A 20115-nucleotide genomic window follows, 5' to 3' on the forward strand; every position below is an offset into this window, starting at 1 on the left:
AAACAGAGAAACAGATCCCACATCCCTCAGCACACGTATTTGCATAGGACGGAGAACATTTCCTTGAAAGAGGAGGCTGCAAATGAAGGAGGCATTTACATCTGCAACCTTAGGTTCAAAAAATCTTCTGAAAGTAAAGACTGACGAGGCCAGAGGGAATTTGCAACATGGAGCACATGGAGTAATTGCCAGGAACTACTGTGGGAGGCACAAGGTTGAAGTCAGATGCTGCAATTAGCTGACAGCACTGAAAACCTATAACAAATTAACTAGTCTTCCACAGTGAGAGCTGCCACCCCCTAAAAGGCTGAAATGGACTCAAAAGCATATTAAGTATGCATGATGAGACATTTATAGCTTTCAGCATTGCCACAAATATTCCCTCTCCTCTTCCCCTGACATTCCACAGCTCGAAACACGCAGCTGCTTTTTTCCAGAAAGCGACTTCTCTTCCATGCCTTCCTCATTCACATCCCATGTGGAGCACATGGAGATGGTCCAGGCAGAGACCTGCAGGGATGACCCTAAAAAATGCCCTGAACCCTACAGCAGCACCATGGTGGCAGTGGCAGCCTCTATACTTCTCCCTTTTAGAGAGTCTGGAGTCATTTTCTGTTGTTTCTACTTCTGAAGGCTTCAGGGTGCTGTTTATTTTCAGCATACGATATAAATACCACATGTTCATTAGTACTGCTGGAAATTACTGAAGATTGTAGGTCAGCTGGAGTTGGCAGCTGGGATTTTCTTTTATTTGGTGATGCTTTTTTTTTCCTCTGAGCACAAGGGTTTGTGGAACCCAAACTTATTGCCGTTTCACAAACTCCTCCACACAGTATCACCCTGTGTGCTCCACAGACAACACCGGCATTTGGAAGGGTGAATGTGACCCAAGTAGGGAAGGATTCAGGCATAAAGGAGAGTACCAATAGGGTCTTCTTGAGCCACCACCCAAACTGTGCCAATTTACCAAGCCCACAGCCTTGCCAAGGGGTCCCCCTGTCCCTCTTCCTCTCCCTCTTCCTCTGCTATTTGCATTCAATACAAAAAACAAGTAAATATGTTAATGAGGTGTTAAGGTGCATCTACACGAGGCACAGGTTTGAATTTTGCTTAAAGTCAGTTAAAGAAGGTGTTGGATCAATACCTATTTCAGAGAAATGGGAAGAGCTTGGTGAAGGGCTGTGCAGCAGCTTGAACTGTTGGAGGAGGGACAGCAAATCCTATGGCAAATAGGGCATAGGTGTTGGGTGCTGCTGTCTGGTGATGGCTGAAGTAAAACCCTGTAGAAAAAGAGCTGTGGAAGAGAAAGATGAAGTCAGCAATTCAGAACCTCATCGCTGAGGAGATGCATTTATAGCAACGTGGACTGTATATTTTGAATTGAAGACTGAAATTGAAATATTATGGTTGAATATTAGGAAAAATTACTTATCTGAAAGTGTAGTGAGGCAGTGGCACAGGCTGCCCAGGAAGGTGGTAGGGTCACCATCCCTGGAGGTGTTCAAGAGCCATGTGGATGTGGCACTGAGGGATGTGGTGAGCGGGCACAGTAAGGGTGGGCTGGTGGTGGATTAGATGGTCTCAGTAGTCTTTTCCATCCTGAATGATTCTATGGTTCTATGATCCTATTATTAAAATACCCTACAATCTCTGTGATGATGCAGCATTCCTATATTTTTGTCTTTCCCACTGAGATGCAGGATAACTCTCAGTCCTGTTCATCGGTGCGTTCTTCCCTCTGTAACACCTTCGGCTGCTGCCTCCTGCCCTCGCAACACTCCATTTTTGGACCTATGTACATTACTGCCAGCAGCAGACAGGGCAGCAAGAGGGCAGGAGACCGCTCCTCATCCCTCTCGCTAAAAAAAACACGAGAAAGATACCATGGGGCAAGTCAAAAGTACGGGGCTGGCCCCGGCGCCGCATAGCCCTCTCAGAAAGAGGTGCACAGCCGCGGGAGCGGCACTGGGAACGCGCCGGGGCCCCGCACCGCCCTCACCGCGGCGGGGGCGGGCAGCGCCGCGCCTCCTCCTCCTCTTCCTCCTCCTCCCGTAGCTCGGCGAGGAAAAGCCGGCGGCGGCTGCGCTGGCTGCCAGAGCAGCGGGCAGTGCGAACGGAGACAGCCCGCACCCCTCCTCTTTAAAAACAACAACAAGAAAATTCTGTAAATTATTATTGTGAATTTTTCCGAGGATGGAGCGCCGCTGTGCCCGAGGAGCCCGGGGCTGCGGAGGCAGCGGGCAAACCATATCCCAGGGCGCGCTGTGAGCCGGCGACAGCTGCAGGTATCGAGGGTCGAGAGCTGGGATCCGCCGAGCTTCGCCTCCGGAGCGGCCGAGCCGAGCCCGGGGCTGCGGGGCTGGAGAGGGCGCGGGGTGGGCGTTTGAAGAGGGGAGCGGGCGTGTGCGGCTTTTGCCGTGGAAATAAGGTGAAATTCTCGGGGTGTTCGTAGAGGGTAGGGAGAGCCACGCGGGGGGCTGCCGTTGTATTTTCACTAAGTGCTCTGCTTTGGTTCCGTACTAAAATAGAGTCTCGGCGTTTCCTCTGGTGCTGTCTTTCTATTTCCAGTGAGCTTCCATGGTATTACGGCTGAGGAGAGCTCAGACCCTCTTAAGTTCTCCTTTTGGTCCCTGGCTCATTCCCAAGGGCTGATGCAAACCCATCACAGCCTGGCACTGCTCCCGGGTTTGCCCCGGTTACAAAAGGTCGCCCTTATCCTGGGGCCGACCTTCCCACTGCTGAGCAGCCGGGCACCCTGCTGCCCCTCATTCAAAGTTTTGCAAAGCTTTCTGGAAACGGTGTGCGTGCGTCTGTGTGCGTGTGTGGCCATTCCTCCTGCGCGCCTTTTCATCCATCCCCTCAGTCAGGAGCCCGATGTGTTCCCAGCCTGATCTCCGTGCCCACTCATGTGGCCGTGCACACTGCCATGCTCACCTTCGTGACTGTGCTCTGGTGCTATCACACGGTCGGAGCCCCAGGCAGGAGCACTCCCAAGCAGCAGCATTACCTTTGTATTCCCCAGCAGCTAATTAGGTTTCACCAGCATTGCTCTCTTCTGAATAAACAAAAGGTGGGGGCATACCTCGATAGGGGCTGGAGGAAGGGGTGAGATTCCCATGCTGCCTGCCCTACCTCCTCTGGGGTATTCCCTTTCATTTGCCTGTCACAGGGCAGGAAGAGATGTAATGTAGTCCAGGTTGCCGTGGCCAGGTTGGAGGATGTTGTCCGCTATAGCCACAGTGGCACAGATCACCCCACACAGCCTCCACACCTCAGTAGGCACAGGTGGGTATATATGGGGCAGCGTGAGTCCCAAGGCACCACATCCACATTTTCTTCCATAAATATGACATTTTCTCAGTCACTGACTAAATCTAACTTAAGATGGTGCCTGTGCTGCTCATTAGTACAGCAAGCACTTGCACAGGGTGGACTCTGAAAATCTCAGCATCCATAACTTTGCTTTAAATTTCAGCATTTGAGCAGCACTTCCTTGGTAGGATGAGGAAGTTTTGTTTGTTTGTTTGTTTTGGTTTTCCTTTTGAGGAGCAACAGGTGGAATGCATTTCCAGGTTCCTGCTTAAGGAACAGAACAGTTTGCTTTTCCGTATCTCCTTACTGCTCTCTAGAATAACGATGCAGTTATGGCTTAGGGCTTCTCTGTAACAGAATGAGCAATGTAACGGGAGAAGTCTGTGGTTTGTGCACAAGGGGTGCCTGGCATTCCTGTATGAGAAGGGTGCTCTGCCCCTCTGAGCTCCCAAGGCGCACGGCCATTGTGTTCAACTTTATGAAATCACCTGACTCTGCTCTCTGTGACAGCGACAGGGCCTGAGGGAGCAGCATGGAGCTGTGTCAGGGAAGGGGCAGTTAGGGGTGAGGGAAAGAGTCTGCACCAGGGGGCGATGGGCATGGAACGGGCTGCATGGGGCATGGCCCCAAGGGCCGGAGTTCAAGGAGCGTTTGGACAGCACTCTCAGACACAAGGTTTGGCTTTCAGATGGTCCTGTATAGAGCCAAGAGTTGGAGCTGGACTCAGTGATCCTTGTGGGTCCCTTCCAACTTGATTTATTCTAGGATTCTATGATATTTTATCAACTCTATTTTATTTATCAACTCTATTCTATCTTACTACAGAGCAAACACTCAAGGTGATTGTTGCACAAAGCGTGCCCCGAACCTCACTGCGGTGCATTCATGAACCCCCAGAGCTGCCTTTTTCTCTGTTCTTCTATAGCCCAGCCAGAAGCAAGGTGACTCGCAGACAGTGCCCCCACCTACCCGCTGCGAAGAAGCGGCAGAGAAGGCGAGAGGCAGTGTTTGCTGTTTCCAAAAAAGGGCTGGTTGCTCTGCCTCTGTGCCCGTGCTATGTGCAGCGGGCAGAGGCAGCCCATGGACAGATTTTGGAAACAATAAAAAGCAAGGGGATGCACCAGCTCCTCCCTGTACAGCTGTGCCTCAGGGAGGGCTGAGCATGGAGGTCCCTACTTGTGTGCTCCCCACAGTGCTCTGCACTGCTCTGGTTTTACTGCAGCTGTGCCCAGCCTGGGACGTGCTGCCCCAGAGCAGGGCCGATCCCTTGGCACACTGCAGTTGCTTTTTGGCAGCTGCATGCACCAACCTCGCCTCTCTCTTTGTATCCAGGCTCTGCACGCGGTGGCCTCTGTAAGGAGCAAGTCCTCTAAGTGTGACGCAAGAACTGTCTGCTTTTTTTTTTTTCTTTAAATTTGTCTTTTACTGCTCTGTTTTCATGTTACAAGGAGATCCTCTCATTCTTACCCCCACCAAGTACAAAAGAAATGACAGATTAGCCCCGAAGTACGGGAGCATCTTTCTTCTCCTCAATGGGAGGCACAAATTGAAGCTGACAGTTCCCTGGAAGCAGCACAACCCTCGGAGCAGCCATAATAACACATGCCATCTCCCAGCCCTTTTAAAGCCTCAGCCTTGCTGCTGGATGCCTGCTCTGCCGGCCCCAAGCACCCCATGTACTGCAGCCACCAGAGCCTCCTGGGTCAGACAGCTGCTGGTGGGCCTCCAGCCACCGATTGATTTCAGATAATCACTTCTCCGAAGTGCTTTTAGTCTTTAATTCAACAAAACACACGACGCAACCACTTAGCTGCAACACCCAGAGATTGGTCAGACTTGGTTTTGTCCTAAAAATAGCACTGATGGGAAAACTTCAAGCTATCCGTCAACCCCAGAGAGGCTTGAAGAGTTGCAGCAGAGAAAACCTATGTAGTTGTCCCTGAGGTGCTGGGTTTAGCTTCTCTGTCATGTATTCTTGCAGCTTGCCTTCACGCCCACAGAAGGTCAGCCTGGGCCAACCCTACCTATTCATATTTAACCATTCCTGTTCAAGCTGACCAAAGGAATAGAATCACAGAATCATTCAGATTGGAAAGAACCACTTAGATCATCTAGTCCAACCACCAACCCACCCCCACCATGCCCACTGACCACGTTCCTCAGTGCCACAGCCACACATTCCTTGGACACCACCAGGGACAGTGACTCCTCCACCTCCCTGGGCAGCCTGTGCCATTGCCTCACCACCCTTTATAAGAAGAAATTTTTCCTAATACCCAACCTGAACCTACCATAGCACAACTTGAGGTCATTACCTCGTCGTATCACTGAACCTATTTACAGTGTTGGAGGCTGATAGGCAAATAAGCACTTGCAAAATCCCTGTGGGAGGTTTGCACTTGGACGGATGGGGCAAGGCTAAGTACTGCTGCTGCCTTTCTCTCTCCCTGAGATACCTCTGAACAGCCCTCACTTCTTGCTCTGTCTCCCAGTACCTCTCCCTTCAGTTGGGTTTCCCTTTACACCTACTGGAAGACTGAAGCAGTACAGAGGGCAGATGTGGTTTGTGGAGCTGCTGCGTAGGAGTGCATGGGGCTCAGGCCCTTGGTACAACCTGGGGCAGGCAGATGGGAAGGGGGATGTAGCTTTGCATTCACAGATGGGCATTTTCTGGTTGTACGACAGTAGGGAAAAGACTTTTTCTTTAATTACATAACTTAATCTCCTCTGTTTGTCTCTAAGTTAAACATGTTTGGGCTTAAAACTGTAATTGTAGGTGCATCTATTGCATGTTTGTGCATTGATATCCCAGCAAGTGGTTTTTGGCCGGTACATCTCCCTGGGTGCAGAGGCACCTTCTCTGCCCATCACTGGAAGCATCATTGGGTTTTGGTAACAGAAGCCATCCCAAATGTACAGGCATGCTTGTGGGTGATGGAGCTGCTGAAAAAATACTGCTGCTCAGTCAAGTGTATGATATGCCAAGCCCTGCATGAATGAATACCCTTTCCTTGTCTTGATCAGTACGTCCGCAAAATGCCATTTTGTTGGTTCAGAGAAGGACTTAGGTTTTTGCACAGGGCTGACTGTGGGCTGGGGAGCAATTGGCTGTGAGGTGCTCTTTGAAGCATGAGGCATTTTCCTGAATTCAGCGTAACGCTCGCAGGCCACATCTATTTAGATAAACGCATCTTTTTAATCAGAATAGACATCTGCCAAAGTGAGCAGAGGGGACTGCTTGGTTTATCAGACGTTTAGATTAATGAACCCAAGAGCTGGAAACACTCATTAAATCATCTGTGCTACACAGAACCAAACTGAGGCCATATTAAAAATGGTAAGACCAGCTGATGCCATGACTGGAGAATAATCAGCTTAAAAGCCTGCGTGCAAAGCCAAGATTTTGCTTTCTTTGCATTCAGAGAGCAGTGAGATCAAAGAGCCTTGCTGCAGGCGCAACCAGGTTGGAAGGGCTTGCAGTGCGTTTGGCTTCCATGCCCTACGCTGCAAGCAGAAGCTGCCCGATGTTCTTTTTAAGGATGGAGTCTTTGCTTCCTTGTTTTCTTGTACCCAGAATGCCCATTGTTGCTGTTATGTGAATTGGAAAATGCAGAAACCTCAACAGAGAACAAAATGAGAAAAGAGCAGGAGGGCAGTGGAGGACAGAGTGTGGTGCCGTGCCTGGGAAATTTTCGTTGGCTTGCAATGGCCCCGGTGGGTTCCTTCTTTAAACAGCAGAACATGGAAAAGTGGGCCTGTCCCTAGATGCACACAGCCCTCTTTTATGCAATGAAAAGTTCTGCCAGATAATTGCCTTGTAGTTCAGCAATATAAATGCTGTCAGATCTCTTTAATCCAGCCTTGGTTTATCTTTCATGTCTCTGTATCTACACAGACTTAAATGGTAACTAGTAGCAATGCTGCAGTGTATGGCGTTTGAAATTCAAGATTTCTTTTTTTAGTATTCATTCCAGTTGAAATTTACCAATTGAACTCAACTAGCTCTACTTACTATATACTCAAGAGTCTCATCAGGTTTGCATTGGCCATGCCTGTAGCAGTAAACTATATCAGCTCAGGGTTGCTCTCCGGCGTTAATAGCAATAGGCACTGGAACACGCTTCCCAGGCAACAGGCACTATTTCATCCTAATATCGATTCTGAGTCTCTTTTCTTTTAGTTTTCAGTTGTTCTCCCTTGTCCTTTTGCTGTCAGATGATGTAAAAAGTCCCTCTACCTCCTGTTTAAAAGCTCTTTTTTAAATACCATAAGGGCGCAGTGAGGTTCTCCTAGAGCCTACTCTTCTCCAGGCTGAACAAGCCCAACTCTCTCAAGCCTTTCTTCACGGAAGACGTGAAAAGATTGTCATCAGAAGAATACCAACCTCTACCTTAACTTCAAATTAAAAAAAATAATCGAGGTCATCTACATCAGCTGTTGTCTAATGTGAGATTCAAGTTGTGAGCGCAGATGAGCTGAAGCCAAGGAATGGCAGTTCCATCAGAGCACACGGCCTCGCTGGGCTGTGCACGGACAGTGTTCCATTGTTTGATGTTCCAGAGAGGAACTTCAGCCGTACACCATGGCCAAGTATAAATGAAGTAACATGGGACTTCTATGGCAATGCTTTGGGAACAGACACACTTGTCAAGTGTTGAAAAGATTAAATAAATAGATTGCTTCGGTGCTCACACCTGGGACAAAAATGTCCGGCTTTATGGACAGTGTTCTGTCCTAAACTGTGCAGCAGTGTATCTTCAACAATATATTAATGGGCAGTGTGCCATTAAGACACTCCTGGAAACAGAACTATCATGTAAACATTGAAGGCATTTTAAGTCTCCCTAATCCCAAGTATTTAAAGAGGAGCAGCAAAGTGTTTGCATCTCATTAGTGCCTGAAAGGGTTTGACAACAGAGATGTTTTACTTTCAGGGATGAAAAGCCTGCCTCACTTGTTTAATTTATCTCACGCCTGCTTATGTTAGAGTGAACATGGAGGGGATACTGAGTATGGCAGTGGTTGGTTCGCCTTGGCTGGAGCAAGCCCAACAACCCCTAGAGCAGCCCACCACTTACCCACACAGTCCTACACAGAGCTTGGTGCGTTTACTTTCTTGAACAGGCAAAGAAATGAGGGTTGTAAACACAAAAACTGGTGCAAAGTGAGAGGAGAAAGCAGCACTCTTCAGAGTAGTTTTGCATTAAACGCTGCTACGCCACTGCTTTTCTCTCCCGACACAGGGAAGATTTTTATGTTCATTGCTTACACGGTCTATGAAATCAGGTCACTCTCCTGCTTACACCTGACGTACAGCTTTAGATCAGTGCTCATCATGGATTTTTGCCAAATGACTCCCACCGGAATCACATGTCATTACATTAGGGCTGGCTCACCCAACTGCTTTCGGATCCCACTGCTGGGCTCATCCAAGGGTGACGTCTGGTCAGTAAGGGAGAGCACCACTCACTGAGCCACCGAGGGCTGCTGACTCCCCAACTCCTACTGTTAGTGCTGGCAAATGTGCAAGATGGCTTCATCACCTTTTGTGATCCCCGCTGAGAAATTGCAATTCTACCCAACATATATGGGCAACCTTACAGTAGTTGCCTGGTGATGGTTGTAGAGGTAGAGAAGCAGCCTGACTGCTACCAGCGGTAATCCCACAGCCCGTTCTGCATCCTGCTAGTTTTATTACTTCTCACAAGACCACATCTTTTAGTATATCTCCTGCTACAGTGAGAGATAACACCGCAGCACAAAGTCTACTGCATTTCTCCCCACAGCACTGCTAAATGTCGGTGTGATTCAGCAAGGCACGGACTGCTTGCACTGAGCTACTGCTGCAGATGCAGTGAAAGCTGGCTTTCAGGCACAGGGAGATCATCCTCAGCTGATTTTCAGAAATGCTTTTCTTTACGTTATTTTCTTACACTCGAATGGCAGGGGGCTTTGCTTTTAATTAATTCTTTAATTGACATGAAGAACAATCGATGATGAGTAGAATTGGAGTTGACTTCTAATCAAAGATAATTCTGCATCCCAGGGTTAGTTTTAAATGAACGAACGTGAAATCTAATTAGACAGGCAGGCCCTGATCTCTCGGCCGCACTCTCGTGTGCCGTCCCAGCGCCGCTTCTGCTGAGCCGCGCTAATACCACCTGGATGTGGTCGCTCTGCACTCAGAGAGCTGTAAGAGAACGGCATTAAGGACGGCACTGGGTGTATTTCACGCTCACAGTTGCTCCAGCTGCCAGCACGAAACAAATGTTGGAACTGAAAAAATGAGGTCAGCCACCGCGAACCCATCTGTCATGTGTGGGAGCCATTTAGTCTCAAATTTATTTTCCTTGGGTTTGTTACAGCAAAATAACTCCTTAGCGTTTCCCTCGCCTTATGTTTTTGGCATGTGCTAAACCAAAATTGAGGAAGATGCTGGAGGTGTTTCTTTGAGGGGGACTGAAGCAGAGGAAAGGGCTCCATGTGCCGGCAGCTCTGCCGAGAGCAACCACGGCATGGCTGCGAGGCAGCAACATGCTGCTTTGCTGCAGCCACCAGCAAAGCAATGGGAGTGACAGAAAAGAGAGGTTTTACTGGAAAATAAAAAAGCAAGTTAGACGTCCCCACGTTGAATTTGGCACTGTACTACTGTAACAGATTGATACGAGCTGAATTTGCTGGAATTATGTTACAATAGAAGTGTCAACCACCAACTCCCATATATGCACGGGCACAGATGTCATCACCGTTCTGCTGGTGACCTGAATGCTTAGCTTTCTTCTTATTACTGTTGGTACTGCTTTTTGGTTTATGTGCTTCATCCAGTCAGGTAGGAAGAGCAGAACAAACAGCATGAGCCACTCCAGATGGTAGACAACTTGGGTTTCTGCTCAGGCTGTCTTGTGATGAGCTAGCAATTACTGCAGCATTTCAGGTGAAAACGTCCTTACATGCAACAGAAAAAATGTTCTTCCATAAATGGAACAGTAAAGTACAAGTCTTGTTATTAGTATCAAGCCTTGGGAGGATATTATTTGACACCAAAGCTAAAATTTGTCACCAAAGTACCCAAAGCTGACACTCATTTATTAGAAATAGGTAATGGCACCTTGTGCTCACTCCCAGGGTTTTCTGCAATCAAGCAGAGCTCTCAGCTATGACTTTGGCAGAGCCAGAAAGACCTTGTGCGCTATAAAAACTGAATCCACCCAAACTGAAGATATAAAAATACAACTAACAAAAGAAAGTATCCCTGCAAGAGGAGAGCTGTCAGCCAGCAGTGGGCCCACACCTTTGGGGAGATTCCGCTGGCGAGGAGACCCACCTGAGGCGGTGCTGCTTCCATCTCAGAGTCTTGGAGCTGCAAAGGGCTGACCAAAGTTAGCTCCTTGTGCTGGAGCCAACAAGGCTGCTTACTGCCTAGATGCCCTCCCCAGCACAACCCAGGCACTCCCGCATCTCCCTTCAGAAGGAGAGGGAGCCAGCTTGTAGTTCCTCCGTGTGCAATACTGTTCTCCGCAGCCGTGCTGATAAGCCCACGTGTTTCTTTTTCTGTGCTAAAATTAACATTTGAAGCTCACAGATCTGCTGGCCTTTCACTGGCTGATGTAGGCTCGGGAAGTGTACTTCTCAGTGTAGCCATATGCTCCTATTTAGGAGTACCTCTGACTTGGACTTTGATGGAAAAAATGCACATGATTTTGTTCTGGCAACCCAGAATAGTTCTTCAGATGGAGCTCAGATGTCTGTACTGCTCTAGCAAACTCTGCCCCGCACAAGAAGTAGCAGCTCAGACACTGGGAGCATAAAAATGCCATCAAAGTTGTACTATATGTAATCCAGTCATCTTCCGATGTTTCCAGGAGATTCCAGCCCACAGAAATGATCCTGACACATTTAGAAAGTAGGAGCCTATGTGCTAATGCATAAGAGTTTTTGTCCTAAAAATGTTAACACTCCTGTAAGAGAGTTAATTTCCTTGTGGAAGCTTTTATAATGCTTCTGGGGGCTCTTACCCCAAAATTATTGTCAACCTTTTATATTAAAAATTCATCCACAAGAATGTCTAAATTGTCATCCAAGATACGTACCTCTTTGCCTCTCAGGAGTCTGGGGAACATGGAAACAGTAAATTCCATGTGGTGGTTTGGGCTACTGGCCATGCTGGCCTTATATTGCCAGGGTAATTCAATCAAGTCAGAAGGAAGGAACTGGGAAATTGATATTAATGAAGACTAGATTGCAGACCACAAATGCAAGCAGCACTTGCTGCCTTCTTAGGAGCTTCAGGTTGGGTATTAGGAAAAATTCCTTCTCAGATACAGTGGTGAGGTAGTGGCACAGGCTGCCCAGGGAGGTGGTGGAGTCACCATCCCTGGAGGTGTTCAAGGGACTTGTGGATGTGGCACTGAGGGTGATCAGTGGGTATGGTGGGGGTGGGCTAGTTGGACTAGGTGGTCTTAGTGGTCTTTTCCAATCTTACTGATCCTGTGATTCTATGAATGTACACCGAATGAGCTTGGAATTGGACTGAGAAAGAGTGCAGAACTGAATTGTGCTCTTCAGGTTTGTTCATGCAAAGCAGAAAGAATTGGCTTGCTGTGCAGGGACCGTGAATTGTAGGGGATAGTCAGTTTCTTCCCTTGTTGTACTTACTCTTTTGGAGGTGTACATTACTAAATGAGATTTTATTGCAATAAAGCATTTTACCTTTTGGAGTTAACAAGCTACTCTGATAAGCACACCATAATCCTTGACACAAATGAGATATGAATATATTCTTTCATTATTCAGTAAGTTCCCAGTTCATTTGTTAGATGTATCCAGTTGCCAGGTTTTTGTTTAAGAGGGGTTCCTCACATGCACAGCTGAGCCCTTTGGCTGCTGCTGCAATCTGCTCAGAGCAGTTTAGTGGACCCTCTCATCTTACCTTACCGCAAGCAATCATCAATAAATCTTAATGCACAGTCTTCAGACCGCAGATCTGCACAGGGTACATCAGACAAAACACTTCACTATGGGGATTACATCTTTGCAGATCCAGTGGGGGCCTTGAGACGCATGCCACATAAAAAAATAAGATAGGAACAAAGGATTATCAAGGATCAGATCGGCCCTTGAATCTACCCCCACATTCCCATTTAATCAAGGATTATATTTAATCCAAAAGCGTCCCCAAAGCCGCTGTGCCGCAAGCCCTCAGCTTCAGCTCCGTAACACTCTACAGCAAACCCAGAACCTAGAGCCATAACTGCAGATGCTGTGAGAGAGCGGGATCTACCATAGGCACCGCCAACATGTATTTATTGGTGGTCTCTAGGTCAGTTAGAGGGGGAAAGCCAACAAAAAGGTCAGTCTTGATTTAGCAAACATGTTTCCGACTGAATTTCCCATCTCTTAGCTTGAAACCTGCACTGTTTATAATATATGTTGGCATTACAGGAGGTGCAAGTCCATTCAGAGGGTGACTGAAAGAGGGCAGCCCTGTGGAAGTGATGGGCTCAGCAGTCACTTCTCCTCTCATTAGCTCAGGCTCAGCTGTTTTAGCTGTAAGGAGAGATGAGAGCAATGGGGCTTTATTTCTCCAGGGACAGAGGCACCGTCAATTATCTGCCATTCCCCACTGCGCACTGTCACTGAGTCAGGCAGGAAAAAATACTGATACAATTTCACCTTATCCCTCAGCACTGCTGCTAGACTCATCACTCAGCTGCCATACACTTAGCACGGGCAATACTAATTGTATTAATTATGCTCACACACACATAGTACATGTTTATCTTAGCAGGAAGTGGACTGATGATTTTTTAAAGTGAAACGTTGGCACTTCATCAGCTATAGAGATTTTAAAATGATAAAATAAGATTTCAATTTCTGCTGGTTCAATCCACTGCTGAGGCAGAATCTTGAATCTCCAAAACTTTTCATACCATTTCAGATGCACATTCTCATAAAATCATAGAATGGCTTAGATATGAAGGGACTTCAAGGATCATCAGGCTCCAACCCCTCTGTCACAGGCAGGGCCACCAACCTCCACATTTAACACTAGACCAGGCTGCCCAGGGCCCCATCCAGTCTGGCCTTCAACACCTCCAGGGATGGGGCATCCACAGCCTCTCTGGGCAGCCTGTTCCAGCATCTCACCACTCTCTTGGTAAAGAACTTCTCCCTGAAAATCCAACCTAAATCTTCCCTCCTTCAACTTGAAACCACTTCCCCTTCTGCTATTGTCTATCCTTCAAAGAGTTGGTTCCCCTCTTGTTTGTAGGCTCCCTTTAGGAACTGGCAGGCTGCAATGTGGTCACTCTGCAGCCTTTTTTTCTCCAGGCTGAACAAGCTCAGCTCCCTCAGCCTGTCTTCACAGGGGAGGTGCTCCAGACCTCTCATCATCTTTGTGGCTCTCCTCTGGACCCTCTCCAACAGCTCCCAAAAGCATACCATGCTTTAATATTGAGAGAAGAATGCATATTGTAACTAGAAGATGGTTGCTTTGTATCAGATAACTATTAGAAACTTGGTCACTATATCAGAGCATCACCAGAATCCCCCTGGAGCTGTGCATCTGTAGGGACAGTGGTCAGTTCTGTAACAGATCTGGGTGAATACTTGTGGACAGAGCCTTAATGAAACTACCCCAGTAATTACATACATGCATACAATCAGCATACAGCTGTATTATTCAACTCTGAGGTAAGCTTGTTTAGCATGGGGGCTTGTGAATGGTTTAATAATAAGCAGGAATATAACTGCTCCTCAGCAAAGCATTTTCCCACAGCATGGCAAATACTCATCACCCAAAGGGTATTTGCTAGATGTCAGTGTCGTAAATAATCCATGAACGTGAACGTGGTGCCTGTGCAAATCTGGGCTAAGGGGCTGCTGCTTCCAGAGGGGGTCCGTGCAGCTGTGTGCGGTCAGCTGGAAACATTTGAGGTGTTGGCAATGTAATGTTAAGTCTTAACAGCAGATTGTGTTTGTATGGTAGAGGCAAACTCTAACCTGATGAACATATATATTGAGCACAAGCCAGTGTGGGCTCTGAGTTCTGACTGTTCTATGCAATAGCAAAGCAGAAGTAGCTCCAGGCAGGTCTCCAGTTTGCATTTCAGTTGCACTTCATCCACATTTGCTTTTGGTACTGTGAGCAAAGCCCTCACTACTACAGCACTGCAAAGCCCCTGAGAACTTCAGCAAAATAAGTAAAATAAATTAATCAGTAAATTCCTTTTTCAAGATTGTTGCATTTTTAAGCTTCTCCAAAACAAAAGAACTATGTTTTTATGGCCAACATATCCATGATTAGCACCCAGCATCAGGTTTGCTCTTGTTCCCCTTGTTTCCTGAGCGTTTGTGAGCTGATGTTTTTTGTCAGCGGGATTTAGCTTCCACCCTCACATGTCCCTGGAGGTGTTCAAGGCCAGATTGGATGGGGCCCTGGGCAGCCTGGTCTAGTATTAAATGGGGAGGTTGATGGCCCTGCATGTGGCAAGGGGGTTGGAGATTCATGATCCTTGAGGTCCCTTCCAACCCTGGCCATTCTGTGATTCTGTGATGCTGGCCAGGCTGTGCTATCCATCCTGCTGGACACCCTCAAGGCTTTCTGCTCCTCTCAGGGGGTTTTGGGCTGGTTCTCAGAAGGGTTTTCGCAGCATGATCATAGCTGCATAGTGAACATAATGAATACAACAAACACGCTGTTAGATGAACAGGGTGCAAGATTTTGCTTCCAGGTTATGGCACTGGCCTGCTGAAGACAATTCTGTATCCCAAAGTTGATCCTAGCAGGTACCAGTACCAGCACAGCGGAGGTGAGAAGTGATGGCTGGGAGCTGGACAACTGGCAGCCAGGGCTCACATCTGCAGATACTCCTGTGGAGCTCTGCCATAAACCCGTCACTCCTGCTCCTGTGCTCCAGGCACAAGGCCAGATGAATTGGAATGGTCTCCAGCTATAAAAGTCTCCCAAAAAAGGGGTCTGGCCACATCCAAGCTGCATGCTGGAGTAGCTGGAATAGCCTCTAGCCCATGCTAATTCCCTAGATGTGCCTGGGGATTGTTCCGGAAGGCTCTGGTTGGCATAGCTAGCTTGAGAGAGACCTCAGTGGTTGTTCTTGTCCAGACATGAGGCTGGATGGAGACAGAAACCTTTCCAGACCTTCCCAGGTAGATCACAGCTACCTGCTGGTCACAGCAATGGAGAAAATTTGGCTTAAGCACACCTATCACAAAGCCAAGGCTGCATCTGTGAGGGCTGCCCAGTTACAGGGTACTGATCAGTTCTCACTTCCCAAATCAGGAGATCGATGCTCTTTGGGTTGTGTAACGGAGAAAATTTCACATCGCTAATAGCGCTGACAATTCTGAGGCTGGAAGAAATACTTTTGGCAGAGCTCTTGTAGAAATATTCCTGACAAAGCAGCTCTTCTTGGGCAATATAATCCTCTCCAGAGAAAAGTAGCAGCTCGCTACGGTGCTGAATGCCACCTCAGGGAGTATTTGTCCAGCCTAGCATTACAAATCAAACATAACTGGACTGTGCACGACATTTCCCCACATATTTGCTTTTTCCAGTGAGTGTTTGCCGTGGAGGCACTGCATAGCTCTGCTCCTTATCTGCAATAAATACGTTTGGTTGTGAAGGCTCAGGCTGCAAATCTGTGGTCCTCACACGTGGCTCCCTTTTGGGCACTCAGCTATGGATTATTCATTTGTGGGGATGAGAGGCTGCTTTAAATTTACCCACTGAGTCCCATAGGCTGCAGTGTCGCAAAGCATCAGCTCTGCTGCCTGCAGGCAGCTCCAGCCCTAATACCTGGAGTCCTGCTGCAGCCCTGTCTCAGCCCCAGACTCATCCACAGCTGTGGAGGAGATGCAGGGTGAAATGAACTAAGGATATGGGGGTGTGCCAGGGTCTGCTTTTAAAATAAATGGGAAAACAATATTTTTGTTCATTTTTTTTGGTCAGGTTATTTTAAGCTGGCTTAGTTTCTCCATGTGTTTCCCAAAGCAATGGTGTTAGCACCCCAGGAAGGAAGGCAGTGGTGAATGGATGGGTCCTGTGAGATAGGGATTCAACAGGGTCCGGGGTCCTTCTTAGTTCACTGACCACCTCAGCGTAGTGTAGCACTCAAGGGGTAGCACTTCTGGTGTGGCAGACGGTGACGCTGGAGCTGGGGGAGAAGCGTGCCAGGCATGGCATGAACTGGGGCCACTGTTGGGATTAGCATATCACAGCAGCTGGTTACCAGCCCCACACCCAGATCCTCATTGCAGCCACAACATGGCTTTCATAGTCCAGGACAGGCATACAGCTGTATGGGCTGTAAGTCAGATGTTGAAACAAGGCCACTTCTTTCCTGAGGTGAGACAAATGAGCTGGTGAAACCCTCACCATTTCTGCTGTTTTCCATGAACATAAGACATCCTTGCAGGCACTCCTGTAATTTATTCTGCAAACCAAGCAACAGACCTCAGCAGACTGGAGTTGAGGGTTGCATTCATGCCCTGGCTCACAGCCCCTCCTAGGGTTGGGTTGCCCTTTTTCCTTTCTGATACCCCTGCTTCACAGCACGCCTCCTGCCCACCCCGATCCCTGACCTTCTTTCTGTTGTTTTTCAGGAATATCCTCCCGGCTTCCGGAAATCATGTCAATAGGATCACATTCATTCTCTCCAGGAGGTCCTAATGGGATTATCAGGAGCCAGTCCTTTGCTGGCTTCAGCGGTCTGCAAGAGAGACGCTCCAGGCAAGTACCATGTTCTTTAAGTGGCTTTCACAGTCAGGTGCTAAAGGGGCCTGAGGGCTTAGAAGGAAGAAAAGAGGTGATGGAGAACTTCCTTCTCCCCAGCTTGCAGGAATAAGTTTTCTAGGCTAAAATCTCCTTATATATTGGCCGTGTCATTAAGCTGTTACCCTGCATCTTAACTACGAAGTACTTCCCCTCCACCCTTAATGCAAGGCTTCCTCACATTCCTCAGAGTTGTGAGAACATCTCAGAGAATGATTTTAATTTAATTTCCTAACTTATGCAGCAATCTTCTCACAAGTAAAATGCACAGAACTATGATAAGCTTTCCACCGCCCCCAGCTTCACACTGCTGCTACCTAAAAGTCAGTTTTCTCATTGCTGCTGTGAAGTCAAAGCAGCCCCATTTTTTTTTTGCAGAGCTGTTTCATCATCCTGCTGGAAGCAGATCCTGGTGCAGAGCCTTTCCATGCATGGTCCTTTGGCTAGACAGGACCTCAGGCTTTGAGCCACGTACTTTACCGGGTCAGCCAGAGGCTGCTTTCCAATTAGTTTCAACTTGTGTGAACCCCACCAAGCTCCAGATCACCAGTTAGCAGTCAGGGAGGAGCCGCAGGGTGAAGAGGTCACCTCCCGATTGCCAGCAGTAGGGTTAGATGCTGACCTGTAGGAGGGGAGCCAAAGAGCCACCTACATGCAGCACAGCTGTCCTCCATTTGTGGTCCACAATCAAGACCAGCAGTATGATAGAGAATCATACAATAGCTCGAGTTGGAAAGGACCCACAGGGATCATCGAGTTCAATTCCTGCCCCACACAGGACCACCCAAAATTCAAATCCTATGTCTGAGAACGTTGCTTTGAACTCTGGCAGCCCACTCCATGCCCACCACCCTCTGGTGCAGACCCTTTTTGCCGAGCCCCAGCCTTCCCTCCTCTGACACAGCTCCATGCCGTTCCCTCGGGCCCTGTCGCTGTCACACAGAGCAGAGCTCAGCGCTGCCCCTCTGCTCCCTGTGAGGAGATGCAGCCACCATCAGGCCTCCAGACACACATGTAACCAGTCCCCAGTCTTAGGAACCTCCAGACTTTACACCTGAAATTATCTAGGCACCCCTTTGCTCTTAGCCCTTTCATGGCTGCATCTAAGCAGCAGGAGGCAGGACAGGCACGGGATAAGACAGAGAAATGCCTGATGAGCCTGGGACTTCATATCTGGGAAAGGCAACTGGCACATCAAAAGCTGATGGCACACATCCCAGAATGCTCAGACCTCTCAACCTGTAAACAAACACAGCCCTTTAAGCGGCAGGCATGTAAGCAGACCCATTTCTCTAGCATAGATAAGATCAGGAAGATCTCTTTAAGCTATACTTCTTTGAGATTGTTATGATTTATAGGGATTTTCTCCTCTTTTATGTTCACTTTGCAGGTGTAATTCTTTTATTGAAAATTCCTCTGCGCTCAAGAAGCCCCAAGCAAAGGTGAAGAAAATGCATAATTTGGGCCACAAGAATAGCACCACCCCCAAGGAGCCCCAGCCCAAAAGAATGGAAGAGGTCTACAGGGCCTTGAAGAATGGCCTGGAGTAAGAGCCTTTATTGTGCTTGTTGACTGAAGCCTTCTGGGACATTTTAGTGTCTAGAAAAACATTTCACAGAAGCAAAGATCCTTAACGGTAGGATAGAAAAATGTACCTGTTGGAGTAACACTTAGGACTGGAAACATGTAGGGAAATTCAGTCCGGAATTCCAATTCTGTTTGCTTGAAAAAGTCCCAAGGACAGGGATTTCAACAGTAGATATTTTTTTTCCCTTCCAGGTTTCCTGGAGTCATATCAGAAGCATGTATCATCCTTAAGATAACGCTTCTGATGATAAGGGCTCTTACCAACCAGACACAATAGCAGCAATTGGAAAGCACCAGCCTGTAAACTAAGCAGAAGATAGCTTACTTGAAGGTGGTTGTTTAACATCAGGAAAACACTGGGCTGCTTAAACAAGTGACTTTGACTTATTCTCAGAATGGCAGCAGGGAAACTGTTTTTAGAACAGATCAACACAGATCAGCTTTTTGAGGAAGGCCATTTGTTGCAGAAATTTCCTTGTATAGCGCTCAGGAAGCGGCTCCATGATGCACTGCAGAGCTCATGCCTCCCTTCTCTGGTTTGTGTTTACAGCGAGTATCTGGAAGTGCACCAGACAGAGCTGGACAAGCTGACTGCTCAGTTAAAAGACATGAGAAGAAACTCACGCCTGGTACGTGTCATACTTGTGATTGTGTTGAGAAGCACAGTACCTATCCAGAGGTACTGGAACAGGCATGGACTGGGAGTGGGAAATCAGGCATGTGCATGCATGATCTTTGTCTCTTCCAGCTCTCATCTTGGTTTCAATTTCTATTCACTGATAAATATTATTGTCTTACAGTGCTCTAGCACTGTTATGTTTCAAAATAAATTACAGTTTCATCTTCTCTGTTGCAGGGAGTCCTGTACGATTTAGATAAGGTACGTTACCCTTTTTAACACTTCTTGCAAGGTGGCATTGGTATTTGTATGATTTATGGAGCTGGAAACTCTCAGCCAACTCTAATAGCCAGGCTAATGTCATTGATACAAAAGTTACCTGCAAGCCATTTAATCAGTTGCTTTGTGCAACTTTGCCCTGTAACCCCCAGTAGGGGTGGGAGGCTGGCAAGGGCACATCCTGGGTGTCTGCAGGTCAACCTCAGAGGAACGAGCCAAGGGCTCAAGCAGCTGCCTTTCCTCTCACATTATGCTCCTCTGAGTGAAAGCCAGCCAGCACTTCATGGCATGGACATTCAAAAGAGCAGGATAAACTCCCCAGAGGATTGAAATGTATAGAGGTGGGCTTGCTGATAGCTGCCCTTGGAGTAATTCTAGCCTGTGTGGTCACTGCTTACTCCTGCTCTGGCCACTGCTGGGAGGAGAACAAGCTGAAGAATTGAAAGTATTCTTTCTGTATGGGAAATTTTGGCTGAAACAAAATAAAAGCCCTCAAAAGCTTTTCCTGAACTATCTGGCTTTTTTCAAT

At 47.7% G+C, this 20115-nt stretch overlaps 1 protein-coding gene across 1 annotated transcript in view; it reads left to right on the plus strand.

Annotated features, from left to right (window-relative positions):
• RIPOR2 (RHO family interacting cell polarization regulator 2) overlaps positions 1-20115 on the plus strand; it is a 59138-nt gene that overhangs the window by 11161 nt on the left and 27862 nt on the right. Inside the window, exons 2-5 of the mRNA XM_031589058.2 lie at positions 16933-17059; positions 18492-18647; positions 19239-19317; positions 19545-19568. Coding sequence (XP_031444918.2) covers positions 16933-17059; positions 18492-18647; positions 19239-19317; positions 19545-19568 — 386 coding nt within the window. The remainder of the gene's footprint in view (positions 1-16932; positions 17060-18491; positions 18648-19238; positions 19318-19544; positions 19569-20115) is intronic.

This window comes from Phasianus colchicus, chromosome 3 (genome assembly GCF_987193195.1).
Source record: "Phasianus colchicus chromosome 3, bPhaCol1.hap1.1, whole genome shotgun sequence".
In the NCBI taxonomy this organism is placed as follows: domain Eukaryota; kingdom Metazoa; phylum Chordata; class Aves; order Galliformes; family Phasianidae; genus Phasianus; species Phasianus colchicus.